The sequence below is a fragment of the Chelon labrosus genome (assembly GCF_963514085.1).
Source record: "Chelon labrosus genome assembly, chromosome: 17".
NCBI lineage: Eukaryota > Metazoa > Chordata > Actinopteri > Mugiliformes > Mugilidae > Chelon > Chelon labrosus.
In genome coordinates, this window is record NC_140350.1 from 26,447,885 (window position 1) to 26,462,168 (window position 14,284).

Here is a 14,284-nt window from a genome sequence, read left to right on the forward strand (position 1 = left end):
TGCTGGTATCGCCACATCTATCACCACCGCCTTCTTCTGCTCTTTGTCTACCACCACTATGTCCGGTTGGTTAGCCAGGACCTGTTTGTCAGTCTGGAAGCTGAAGTCCCACAGCACCTTGGCCCTGTTGTTCTCAGCCACCTTCTGTGATGCGCCCCATTGGGATTTGGGTACTTCTATTCCATTTTGGGTACAGATGTTCCTGTACACTATTCCAGCCACTTGGTTGTGCCTCTTCATGTACGCTGACCCGGCTAACATCTTACACCCTGCTATTATGTGCCGGACTGTTTCAGGGGCATCTTTGCATAGTCTGCACCTTGGATCTGATCTACTCTTGTAGATTTTGGCCTCTATGGCTCTTGTACCTAGGGCCTGTTCTTGTGCTGCCATGATCAGTGCCTCTGTGCTGTCTCTGAGTCCAGCCTTTTCTAGCCATTGGTAGGTCTTCTCCATATCAGCCACTTCTTCAATTTGGCGGTGGTACATGCCGTGTAGGGGCTTGTCCCTCCAGGTTGCCTGCTCCTCTTCCTCTGCACTCTTATCGGGTTTCTGTTGCCTGAGACATTCACTTAGCAGTTCATCCTTTGTGGCCATCTTTCTGATGTACTCTTGGATTTTTGATGTTTCATCCTGGATAGTGGCCTTGATGCTCACTAGTCCTCGGCCTCCCTCTTTCCGCTTGGTGTATAGTCTCAGGGTGCTGGATTTGGGGTGAAACCCTCCGTGCATGGTGAGGAGCTTTCTTGTCTTGATGTCCGTGGCTTCTATCTCCTCCTTTGGCCAGCTTATGATCACAGCGGGGTATCTGATGACTGGTATTGCGTACATGCTGATGGCTTGGATCTTGTTCCTGCCATTCAGCTGACTTTTCAGGACCTGCCTCACACTCTGGAGGTATTTGGTTGTGGTTGACTCACTTCTTCCACTTCGTGAAGAATTTCTCATGTACCAAAGGGGGGCCCAGCAGAGAAAGTTTGGGAACCACTGCTCTAGACTATATATATATATACATATATGTAAATGAAAGTAAAGAGTTTGAAGCATAAATGTAAGTTCTAGACATTTAGATGATTTATAGCTCAAATAACAAACATTATGTGGCGTTTTAGCGCACACTTTACATAAATATGACAAGTTTTGTCATATTTATGTAAAGTGTGTTTTTATCAGACAGGAAACAGGTGAAAGGACATGAGGACGAGTTCAGCCGGACTTGAACATGTGATGAAATGTTGTCGGACCAAGTAAAGGGAGGAGCAGCAGGTTTCATAGAGGAACTTTTCCTCCGTTTGACTTCAGTCTGAACAACAGAGAGAGAAAGAGATGAGGCCCTATTCTCTGCTGCTGTCGATCGCCCTCAGCTGCTGCTGCTCTGCTGCAGGTCAGGAAACTAATGTTATTTATTCACCCACATTTAAATCTAAAAACTCTGTAACCTCCTTTATTTAGTGACATTTAAATCTAAAAACTCTTTAACGTTATTTATTCATGCACATTTGATTCTTTTTTATCATGAATCATGAGGCTCAGTTAAGATCTGGATATCTTCATGTACATGTGACACAAAGAATCAGGAATTCATTCTAATTATTTATAATAAATCATCTCATTAATGAAGAAGTAGTTGTATTTAAATCTGTTTTTTTTTTTATCAATGATTTCTCTGATCAGAGCTCATTATTATAGACAGCCTCGGGAAACGGTTGTTTTTCTGACAGTTTGCACAAACTTCGTTTTTCATTAAAGTCTTACATTTTTGTTTTAAACATTTAATGCAGAACTTTATTCTTCTGATGAATTAAAGATGTGACTGCTCACATCTATGAGCTGATTAGTTTAACATTAATAATATAAATCTATACAAATCAGACCATCGTGTCACCATAGTCCAATCAAAAGGTAACACTTTAAAAACGGTACCATGACTTCTGGCTGGTTCTAGTTGATTCTGGCTGGTTCTGTTGCTCTGTGTGGACAACAAAGAACCAGTGATGTTCTGGAAAATTACTTTGAGAGTCAACATTTGTACAGTTCAACTCTCAGCAAACAGACTTCATCAGGGTCAGGATCACATATCAGACTCAACTGGATCAGAAGTTCAGAGTGTTGCAGCAGGACACAATTTAAAGGACAAGTAAGCAAATGTTAAGGTGGAGCTTTAACCGTGTTGTTGACGTGCAGCAGTAATGAACCGTTAGAGAAATGAACTAAAGTCAAACCGATCCTGCTACTACATGATGCTATAAATACCACAGAGTCCTGGAGTGGACGTAAACATGTTGCTGTGGTAACCAGTTCCTCCACCCACACTGTCCTCAACTAAGAAGAAGTAAGACGAGGAAGTGGGAAAAAGACCCTGACAGCCCAAAGCACACACTATCCCAGTGTGTGTTAGTGTGTGTTAGTGTGTGTTAGCGGTTTCTGGTAGAAAATGTGTTTCCTGACTTTCTGAGGTTACATCACTGCCCCCCCACCCCCACCCCCACCCCCCACACACACCACCACCACCACCATCCCCACTGAAACCTCCTAACTGCAGAACTTTCTCCAAAACAAAGCTCTGTTGACATGAAAACCTCATGGCACTGTCATGTTGTTTGATGATCAATGAGTTAATGGTTTATTGATCCTCCTCCGTCCTCTGGTCACTCTGTTCCTTCATGGATGAACTCTGTATCTGGACTGGAAGCTCCGGTCGCTCCCAATCCAGACACAGAGTTCATCCATGAATCCTGGCTTCACCCCGGGGTCTACGCCCAGCTGACCAGACCAGATCGACCTCTACCCTGAGCTCCTCACCTCTAGCCAGCAACTAAAGTTGGACAGGCTAGTTATATCATGTGACACAACAACAGGTGAAGCCAATGATATGATTGGTTGACGCAGCAGTTCAACATTCTCACCTGTTAATTAGCGAACATCAGCTTGTTGCTTCCATTGACAATGTGTTTTAGATCAAAGCTGGAGGATGGTTGTCTCCAGGACGGAGTTGGTGAAAAGGGAATTTTAAGGCAATCTCCATTTTCACCACCTCCATCCTGGAGACAACCATCCTCCAACTATCCTCAGAACTGGAAGAATTTACTCTGCCTTTATTTGTCCTTCATCCTCAGGGTTACTTTAGTTCTTCATGGTGTTATGTTGAAATTTTTACAGCGTACTCTGTAAACCCTGGTTTGTTTCCAGGTATCAGACAGTTTGGTAGTTTCTCCGTGACAGATGATCTTAACAGTAACAGAAACGTGACTCAGAAACTCTTCACTTACACAATTTCCTCAAGGATGAAGTTTCCCAGAATGTACCTGGAAGGATTTCATTTAGTTTTTCTGTATTTGTGAGAAATGAGATGTTTGATTGACATGAAGGTCAAAGTTGCTGCAAACAAACACTTGTGCTCAGTCGCAGGAGGCTAGTTGAACATTTATTAAACATCTATTTAACATTCATTGAATGTTTATTAAACATCTATTAAACATTACAATGAGCCTGATTAGTTTTGTAGATTACTCTGCATGTGCTCAGCCGAGACTGACTAAAATACATTTAACCTCTGTCACATGACCATAAAGTGATATGGACATTGATTATTGATCAACATTAAGTTTCACCGTTAACTCTCTAGCCCTGACCCTAACCCAAGCCCCCAACTTTAGCCTTTACCCTAAAACCAGATCTGAACAGACTGTGGGCCCCACAACGTGATGAAAACCAGAACACATACACTCTGCGTGTTGGATGGTTTCACTTCCTGTTTTTTTTGCTCTGATTGTGAAACTCAAAGATGTGAATCTCCAACTGTCACACGAAGCTTCACAACAAATCTCTAAACCTGAGTTTATTGACCAGTGATCAGTCAGCCTCATTGATTAATGGGAGAAAAAAAGTGAATCTGCAAAGTTCATTCACGAGTCACATGTTCACACAATCCATCATGGTGATCTTCCGTGGGACGTATAAAGTAAATAAAGACACTCCATGGCCACTTCATTAGGTACACTAGTGAAAACAGTCTTCATGAAGGAATAATGAATAGATTAGAACCACTTCACCAGTGTACCTAATGAACTGGACAATGTGACAGCATGCAGCCATCGCAGGATTTTTGTTCATTTCAAAATAAAAGTCCAGATGCAGTGAACCAGAGGTGCTGTTCATTTCAAAATAAAAGTCCAGATGCAACAAACCAAAGACGTTGTTTATTTCAAAATAAATGCTCTGATGTAGTGAACCAAAGACACTATTCATTTCAAAATAAAATCTCTATATCTGCGTTCTGAAGACCTCTGGGATGTAAACGCTGTTCGTGATCAATAAACACTGAAGTTTTGACTTCAGTCGTCTTCACTGCAGGTGATCTCCATGACAACAACCCACCTGCTGCCATGACGATGGGCGCCGTCCAGTCTCCTGACAGAGTTGGTCCGAGCTCTAGTACCAAGCTGTCAGAGCAGGTCCAGAACGAGCCGGAGGACGTCTGGAGAACAAAGGTCCTGGATCTGCTGACGCAGCTGGTCCTGATCCAAAAAGACATGGTTGGACATCAGGTCCAGATGGTCCAGCAGCTCGGCATTCTGGGATCTCAGGTGGGTCCAGTTTAGGTTAGAATAGTTTATGTTAGTCTATTTTAGACTAGCCTACTTCCGATTAGCCTAACCTAGTTAGATTACCTACATTAGCCTATTGTATCTAATCGTAGCCTAGCTAGATTTGTTTAGATTAGTTTAGTTACATTTAGTTTAGCTTAGTTGGGTTATCTCAGATTTATTTCTGATAAACATTGTGTTCCTCTCATTTATCTGAAGATAACTTGGTACCAGTCCAGACCAAACTAATCTGGTTTATTACGAAGCTAAAGTTCCATTTTGTTCTGGTTCTCAGGGTTCCCAGCAGATCCAGGATCTCCAGAACCTGGCTCGTCACCAGAGTCTTCTGGTGGAGAACCATCAGGCTCTACTGCTGCAGACGTCTCGAATCTCCACCCAGCTGCAGGAAGTCACCAAGAAACCTGCCATTGGTGGCCAATGAGATGCTCCGATCCGACAGCCAATGAGATGCTCCGATCCGACAGCACGCCATCTGCTTCTGACACTCATCGAGTCTTCTGTTCTCACTGATGCACCGGCATCAGATTAATCAGTTCATCTCTATCTGTTCATCTCTATCTATCTCGCTACATCTCTAGTGGGCATTTCTCTTCAGTGATTGTATCTGATTGGATTTTAAATAAAGTTGTGTTGAATGGAGCTGTGGTTGCATCTTTATTTAACACATCACTTTAAAATGACTCACTGACCAGATACAGGGGTTGACAGTTCACAGTGATCTACTGGTGTAGTGATGATCTGCTGGTGTAGTGGTGATCTACTGGTGTAGTGATGATCTGCTGGTGTAGTGGTGATCAACTGGTGTAGTGATGATCTACTGGTGTAGTGATGATCTAGGGTGGGTGGTGACCTACTGTGGGTGGTGATCTACTGGTGTAGAGATCTGCTGTGGGTAGTGATCTACAGGTGATCTAGGGTGGGTGGTGATCTACTGTGGGTGGTGATCTACTGGCGGAGGCAGTTATCTACTGTGGATAGTGATCTACTGTGGGTGGTGACCTACTGTGGGTAGTGATCTACTGTGGGTAGTGATCTACTGTGGGTAGTGATCTACTGTGGGTGGTGACCTACTGTGGGTAGTGATCTACTGTTCATATTTCCTGTTTCCTTGTTTCAGAACCTGATCCTCCGTCAGTCCGCTTGAACTCTGACTTCCGACCGAACGGGTCCGAAGTGGTTCTGCCTGCAGGCTCCCCTTTCAACCTCAGTTGCCATGGCAATGGTTCGGTCCACTGGAACAGCACAGCATTCCTTCTGCAGTACCAGGACCAGCTTCTGGAGCAGGTGGAGGTTAAGAGGTTGAATCCCAGGCACACTGGGACATACCATTGTAGATACACTAACCAGAGCTTGGAGCACCTGCACTCCTGGATCCACCTTTATGTCACAGGTGAGTCCATGGAGTCCACGACGTCTTCCTGCTGATGTTTCTTATGCTTATTTTTTAATCATCCTCTTGTGTCAGACCCTGACAACCCCTCCAGTGTCTTCGTTACCCCTCGTAAGACTTTCTTTGGCATCGAGGAGGGACTGGACTTCCTGTTCAAGTGTCTGCTGACCGACCCGACTGTCACCAACCTCACTCTCCAATCAGAGGACAGGGAGAAGGGGCTGCCCCCAGGCATGCACGTGACCTTTGACCCCCGAAGAGGAGCCTTGATCCGAGACCTTCAGATGATGTTCAAAGGACGCTACGTCTGTTCAGGATGGAAGGACAGAAGACAGGTCACATCTGCAGCATTCGACCTGCTCGTGGTCCCCAGTAAGACCTGTCTGTCTGTCTACTTGTCCATCTGTCTGTCTAACTGTCTAAGCTGTCTATCTGTCTAACTCTTCACCTGTCTGTCTCTCTGGAGGACTGCGTGTCCCTCCATCCCTGTCCATCAGTCAGGATGAATTTGTCCGTCTAGAGGGAGAGTTGTTTGAGGTCACCTGTCTGACCAGTAACCCCTCCCACCGGTACAACCTCACCTGGACACACCCAAGTATACAGGTGAGAGGTCAGAGGTTCATGGGTGTGTGCATTCTTGTGACAAACCGTGTGCTGATTGGTTTGGTTGTTTCAGAAACTGAACGTCACTCTCAGTCGTAACTATAGCAACAAGTGGCTGTACATCAACGGCACTCTGGTTGTTTCCACTGTCAGCCAGGCCCACAGTGGACCATACACCTGTACGGCTGTCAATGAAGTAGGAACCTCCACGGCAACCACACAGCTCAGAGTGCTGGGTACGTTAGCAACTGGCTAACAACACAAAAACAAGTTAGCCTGACAGCCCAGTTTAATTCAACCTCTACTCCACCAGATCGTCCCTACCTGAGGATGTACCTGCAGGCAATGCAGCAGGCTAATGCTAACACCTGGAATGTGGAGGGCAAGGGGAACCTGTCAGCTAACATTAGCAGGAAGCCAATAGATGTGGAGGAAGAGCCAGAGGCTAAAATTAGCAGCAGTCCACTGTTTGCTAACATTAGCACTAAAAGTGCTAACAGTGCCAACAACAGCGGCAGCAGATTAGTGGAGGTGTACGAAGATCGAGACGTAATCCTGACCTTTGTGATGGAGGCGTATCCACCAATCAACAGCCAGCGCTGGACAACACCCACACACCTCAATGACACCATGGTGTACCAAGAGAGCTACATTGCTAATGGCTACAGGTTAGCATGCTAACAGAGGCAGGGTAAATTGCTAATTGGTGCAAGCTAGTGTACTATCCCTTTCATGTTATCATGCTAGCAAATACGGGGCAGACATAGATCTACTAATGTCTTTTAAGGTGGTAGTGTTAGTGTTAATGTTATTTAAGGTGGTAGTGTGGTAGTGTTAGTGTTAATAGTGTCAAAGATATTTACATGATAGTGGTGGTGTTCATGTTATTTAAGGTGGTATTTTTGGTGTTGCAGGTCAGAGGCGACCCTACTGCTGCACAGGGTTCGTCAGGAAGATCGCGGTCGTTACTCATTTTATTATTCTAACTTGTTCTTCAATGGCTCCCAGAACGTTGACCTCAGAATTTACTGTAAGAAACTTTCCTTCCTGGTTCATCTGATCACATGACCTATAAAATGACTCCTCCTTCTTCCTGGTTCGTCTGATCATATGACCTATAAACACTTTGCAAACTTCCAGGCTCTCCAACCACTGCCATCATGCTGCACAACAACACTCTGACCTGCAGCAGTTCTGGATATCCATTACCCACAATCCTTTGGTTCACCTGCCCTGGCTTTCAGCATACGTACGTATCACCCAGGCTGACAGAGGACTGACTGACCATCAGCCAATCAATCAGTCAACCAATCATTAAGAAGATACTGGTATTAGCGACCACAGCTAACCCTCTTCTCCTCTGCTGCAGCTGTGGAGACATCTCCAGAGATCAGCTTCCTCTAGTTGGGGTGACGTCATATCAGGGTGAGGAGGGTGAGGAGGAGGTGAAGACCTCCCTTCCTCTGTCAGCTGTGGGGGACGCTACTGTCGAGTGTGTTGCCTCCAACTTCCTGGGAGAGTCTCGTCAGGTCTTCACAGGTCAGACATGAACAATTAAAAACCCATCGGTCCATCCATCCATCCAACATCCATCCAACATCTATCTATCTATCTATCTATCTATCTATCTATCTATCTATCTATCTATCTATCTCTCTATCATAAGTAACAACAGGTTTAACTCTGCAGGACCTCAGAGCGTCTTCACGCCGCCTATGATTGGATCTCTGAGCGCCACCGCCGTCCTCCTACTGCTCCTATTGGTCGTCTTCTACAAGTGCAGACAGGTGTGTTAAAGGAACTCAGGTAGAATCAGAGAGAGACAACTTCACATTGGTTCTGGTGCTATAAGATGAATTCACAAACCAACTTTGTAAATATGAAACATTTGATCACACTATGTTTGTCCTCTACTTCATACTCACAGTTATTTGTCCATTATGTCTCCACCACACTGACAGTTAGTGGTTAAATAATTAGTTAATTGGTTAATTAGTAGAGTCATGTGATTAGCGTGACTGAGCTGCACAACAAAACTCAACATCTAAAAACCTTAAATGATATCACATGATCAAACAGCTCCAGCTGTGATTGGATGAGACCTCTCTTACTTCCTATTTTACTTCCTGTCTGTACCTCTTGCCTTTTTCCAGAAACCTAAATACGAGACCCGCTGGAAGATCATCGAGAGCAGCGACGGGAACAACTACACCTTCATTGACCCCTCCAGGCTGCCGTACAGCCACAAGTGGGAGTTTCCCCGAGACAAACTCCGCCTCGGTAGCAACACTGGTCACATGTCCTCTGTCTTCCTCTGTCCTCCTCTGTCCTCTGTCTGTGGACATTCAGCATCCATCCTAACTGTATTTCTGTCCTTGTGTCTTCCAGGAGCCGTCTTGGGTTCAGGGGCGTTTGGGAAGGTTGTTGAGGCGACGGCATTCGGTCTGGAAACCGACAACAAGGTCACGAGGGTCGCCGTCAAGATGCTCAAACGTCAGTCCACACCTTCATCAGGCTCATCCTCTTCTTCTTCTTCTTCTTCATTATTAATGGTGTTTCCCATCGACAGCGAGCGCTCACTCAGAGGAACGTGAGGCTCTGATGTCCGAGCTGAAGATCCTCAGCCATCTTGGTTATCATGATAACATTGTCAACCTGCTGGGAGCATGCACTCGAGGAGGTAATTCATTATCAGGGCCACTTCATTAGGTACACACTAGTGAATGCATTCAGTTCAGTGATTCCATACATTTTCTGAGGGTTCTCAGTCATCCAGGTCAGGGTGTATCCAAAAAAAGTGTTTAAAAAAAGGCAACTGGACTATAAAGTTATTTGAGAAGACGTTTCACCACTTCATCCGAGTAGCTTCTTCACTTTCACTGAAGACGAAACACAATTGACTCAACATGTGGTCACTACTGTACCTAATGAAGTGGCAGCTCCCATTAGAGTCAGTGTTTCCATCATGAACTCAGTCTAACCCTCCCCCCCCCCCCCCCCCAACCCTCAGGCCCTATGCTGATGATCACGGAGTACTGTAGCCATGGCGACCTGCTCAACTTCCTGCGGGCTCACGCTCTCGACTTCCTGCCGTTCATGAAGAGCACTGACGATGATGAGGCATTCTATAAGAATGTGGCGTCACAGCACGCCAGGCTCCGCAGGTGAGACTACAGCAACGAGTGCTTTTATTGTGAAGGAGGTCTTATCTGATGCCTCCCGTGAACATGCTTTTATTGTGAAGGAGGTTGTTGATAACTTCCTGTGTGTTGCAGTGACAGCGGGATCTCGTGTTGTTCAGAATATCAGGAGATGCAGCCGGTTCTGAGCCCAGGACAAACCCACCTGAGTAAGAACCTGGACTCACCTGGACTCACCTGTAGTGTCTGTGTGATAAGACCTGTCTCACTGTGCGTCTGTCTCTCAGGTGTGCAGACGGACAGTCTGTCCGTTGGTGACCTCATGAGGTTTTCCTTCCAGGTGGCTCAGGGTCTGGACTTCCTGTCCACCAGGAATGTAAGAACACCACCTGTCTGTCTCACCTGTCTGTCTCGTATCCGTCTCTCATCTGTCTCTCCCCTGTCTGTCTCACCTGTCTGTCTCACCTGTCTGTGTCTCCCCTATCTGTGTCTCGCCTGTCTGTCTCACCTGTCTGTCTCGCACCTGTCTGTCTCGCCTGTCTGTTTCTTGCCTGTCTGTGTCTCACCTGTCTGTCTCACCTGTCTGTGTCTCATCTGTCTGTCTCTCACCTGTCTGTGTCTCATCTATCTGTGTCTCGCCTGTCTGTCTCACCTGTCTGTCTCACCTGTCTATCTCTCACCTGTCTGTGTCTCATCTGTCTGTCTCTCACCTGTCTGTGTCTCACCTGTCTGTCTCACCTGTCTATCTCTAACCTGTCTGTGTCTCATCTGTCTGTCTCTCACCTGTCTGTGTCTCACCTGTCTGTCTCACCTGTCTATCTCTCACCTGTCTGTGTCTCATCTGTCTGTCTCTCACCTGTCTGTGTCTCACCTGTCTGTCTCACCTGTCTATCTCTCACCTGTCTGTGTCTCATCTGTCTGTCTCTCACCTGTCTGTGTCTTACCTGTCTGTCTCACCTGTCTATCTCTCATCTGTCTGTCTCTCACCTGTCTGTGTCTCACCCGTCTGTCTCACCTGTCTGTCTCACCTGTCTATCTCTCACCTGTCTGTGTCTCATCTCTCTGTCTCTCACCTGTCTGTCTCACCTGTCTGTCTCTCACCTGTCTGTGTCTCACCTGTCTGTCTCACCTGTCTGTCTCTCACCTGTCTGTGTCTCACCTGTCTGTCTCACCTGTCTATCTCTCACCCGTCTGTCTCACCTGTCTGTCTCTCACCTGTCTGTGTCTCACCTGTCTGTCTCACCTGTCTGTGTCTCACCTGTCTGTCTCTCACCTGTCTGTCTCTCAGTGTATCCACAGGGACGTAGCAGCGAGGAACGTTCTGTTGACGGATCGTCGTGTTGCTAAGATCTGTGATTTTGGTTTGGCCCGAGACATTCGCAACGACGACAGCTACATCGTTCAGGGAAACGTCAGTGATTCAACACAACAAATACACAACAACAACAAATACACAACAAATACACAACAAATACACAAAAAATACACAACAACAACACAAAATATACACAACAACAAATACACAACAACAAATACACAACACCACCACCACCACAACAAATACACAACAACAACAAATACACAACACCACCACCACAACAACAACACAACAAATACACAACAACACCCCAACAAATACACAACAACACAACACCACCACAACAACAACAACTACAAATACACAACCACCCCAACAAGTACACAACAACACAACAACAACAACACATCATAACTCAACTCAGCACACAGAGACTGGACATCTAAACTTTTATTTTGCTGTGTGTTTTATTGTGAAAGGCTCGTCTCCCAGTCAAGTGGATGGCCCCTGAGAGCATCTTTCAGTGTGTTTACACGGTGCAGAGCGACGTCTGGTCCTACGGAGTCTTACTGTGGGAGATCTTCTCTCTAGGTAACCACGGCAACACCTCATCTAACCACATTCATTCTTTGATGCTGACCATCATCTTCTGACGGTTCTGTCTGTGTCTACCTGATCAGGTAAGAGCCCGTACCCAAACGTTGCCGTGGATACCAACTTCTACAAGATGATTAAAGATGGCCGCCACATGGAGCAGCCAGACTTCGCTCCAGCAGAGATGTATCAGCTGATGACATGCTGCTGGAGTCTGGAGCCCACCGACAGACCGACCTTCAAAATGATTGGACAGCTCATCAACAGGCTCCTCCCCTCCACCAGTGACACAGCGCCACATCACATGGACCAGGTAAGAACGCCAGGTGTCTGAGCCCTCAGTAGCGTCTGCAGGCAGCTGCTTCACCATCTTCTTCTTCTCTACTCAGCCGACGTACAAGAACATGGACGAGTGTAAAGAGGAAGAAGAGGAGGAGGAAGAGGAGGAAGAAGAGGTCATGGGAGAAATGATGCAAGGAAGAGAAGAGAAAAAGCTCAGTGAGGATTAAAAATACAATCAAACACATTCAGTTCATGTCAACATTAACGTTATAAACACATTATTACATGTTAATACCATCATTAACGTGTTAATGATGGTATTAGTTTTATTACAAGTTAATTATGTTATTATATGTTAAATAATATTAACATGCAATGACATGTTAATAACATAATAACAACATGTAATAACATGTCTTCACAGATCACCTTGATGAGGATAATGATGACGATAATGAAGAAGAGCCAATGATGAAGAACATCTACCAGCTGTCCTGATCCTGTCGTCCAATCAGAAGGCTCCACTCAGTTTAAATCCGTTCACTGAACCGTTAACGCTCAGGCAGAAACTCATTTGTTTCCTAATCTGGATCCGTTTGATCTTTTGATTTCAGTCTTTTATCCGTTTGTTTTTATTTAGAATCATTTTCGATCTGTGTTTGTGTTTTTAAATAAATTCAATAAATTCAGACTAAACCCACTCATGAACTCGTCTTCATCAGAACTGTTCCTGTGTTGTTGTTTTTATCTGCTGCACTTCCTGTTTGCTGTACCACAAATGAAACAATGAAAACATTTTATCCAGGAAACAAATGAGGGCGGAGCTTGATTGACACAACCTCACCTGTCCTTGAGTGAGACACACCCACTGTGTCCCACAACACCTGTGGTTTCAAGTGGCTTCACACCTGAAATCAACCAAACAAAACATAGTGTCAAATGTTTGAGGACAGGGAAATCTAGACCACTTCTAACCAGGTCTAATAAATCTAGACCACTTCTAACCAGGTCTAATAAATCTAGACCACTTCGAACCAGGTCTAATAAATCTAGACCAGGTCTAACCAGTTCTGATAAATCTAGACCACTTCTAACCAGGTCTAATAAATCTAGACCACTTCTAACCAGGTCTAATAAATCTAGACCCTTTTTGAACCAGGTCTAATAAATGTAGACCAGGTCTAACCAGTTCTGATAAATCTAGACCATTTCGAACCAGGTCTAATAAATCTAGACCAGGTCTAACCAGGTCTAATAAATGTAGACCAGGTCTAACCAGTTCTGATAAATCTAGACCATTTCGAACCAGGTCTAATAAATCTAGACCAGGTCTAACCAGGTCTAATAAATCTAGACCATTTCGACCAGGTCTGATAAATCTAGACCAGGTCTAACCAGGTCTGATAAATCTAGACCAGGTCTAACCAGTTCTGATAAATCTAGACCATTTCGAACCAGGTCTAATAAATCTAGACCAGGTCTAACCAGGTCTAATAAATCTAGACCATTTCGACCAGGTCTGATAAATCTAGACCAGCTCTAACCAGGTCTAATAAATCTAGACCACTTCTAACCAGGTCTAATAAATCTAGACCACTTCGAACCAGGTCTAATAAATGTAGACCAGGTCTAACCAGTTCTGATAAATCTAGACCACTTCTAACCAGGTCTAATAAATCTAGACCACTTCTAACCAGGTCTAATAAATCTAGACCCTTTTTGAACCAGGTCTAATAAATCTAGACCAGGTCTAACCAGTTCTGATAAATCTAGACCATTTCGAACCAGGTCTAATAAATCTAGACCAGGTCTAACCAGGTCTAATAAATGTAGACCAGGTCTAACCAGTTCTGATAAATCTAGACCATTTTGAACCAGTTCTAATAAATCTAGACCAGGTCTAACCAGGTCTGATAAATCTCGACCAGGTCTAATCAGGTCTAATAAATCTAGACCAAGTCTAACCAGGTCTAATAAATCTAGACCAGGTCTAACCAGGTCTGATAAATCTAGACCAGGTCTAACCATGTCTAATAAATCTAGACCAGGTCTAATCAGGTTTATTTCAACTAGACTCAGAGCTTGTCAGTCTCAGGTGTGTTGGTTCCAGTCAAAGTGAACCATGATGTTTAAACTCCTCTTCTTCTGTTCGTGCTCTGACTGTATCTAACGTCTCTGGGCGGGTCAGGTGAGTCCAGGGGGTGGGGCCAGATATTACCTGACAGGTTTACAGATGCTGGACTTTAGATTGAGATAAACAGACGACATGAAGTGAGCGTCAGGCGCCAGGCAGCAATAAATAATGATAAATGTGGTATTTTATCACAGGCAGAGCTGAAGGATCATTGAT

The 14,284-nt window shown here is 44.9% G+C and overlaps 1 protein-coding gene across 2 annotated transcripts; it reads left to right on the forward strand.

Annotated features, from left to right (window-relative positions):
• Positions 1-1,231: 1,231 nt before the first annotated feature.
• On the forward strand, positions 1,232-14,099 carry csf1rb (colony stimulating factor 1 receptor, b). Of its 2 annotated transcripts, XM_084565429.1 has the most exons (20): positions 1,232-1,384; positions 5,725-5,997; positions 6,073-6,369; positions 6,464-6,600; positions 6,674-6,836; positions 6,914-7,268; positions 7,515-7,630; positions 7,741-7,849; positions 7,970-8,139; positions 8,290-8,387; positions 8,754-8,880; positions 8,989-9,093; positions 9,170-9,280; positions 9,611-9,764; positions 9,876-10,116; positions 11,029-11,151; positions 11,538-11,649; positions 11,739-11,965; positions 12,042-12,150; positions 12,359-14,099. In XM_084565429.1, exons 1-20 carry the CDS (start codon positions 1,327-1,329, stop codon positions 12,430-12,432), a joined length of 3,159 nt encoding a protein of 1,052 aa, XP_084421555.1. In that variant the 5' UTR covers positions 1,232-1,326; the 3' UTR covers positions 12,433-14,099. The 2 variants fall into 2 exon arrangements, with proteins under 2 accessions (XP_084421555.1, XP_084421554.1); XM_084565428.1 differs by lacking the exons at positions 1,232-1,384; positions 5,725-5,997; positions 6,073-6,369; positions 6,464-6,600 and having other exon boundaries at positions 6,829-7,268; positions 8,754-9,093; positions 9,876-11,151.
• The last annotated feature ends 185 nt before the right edge of the window (positions 14,100-14,284 follow it).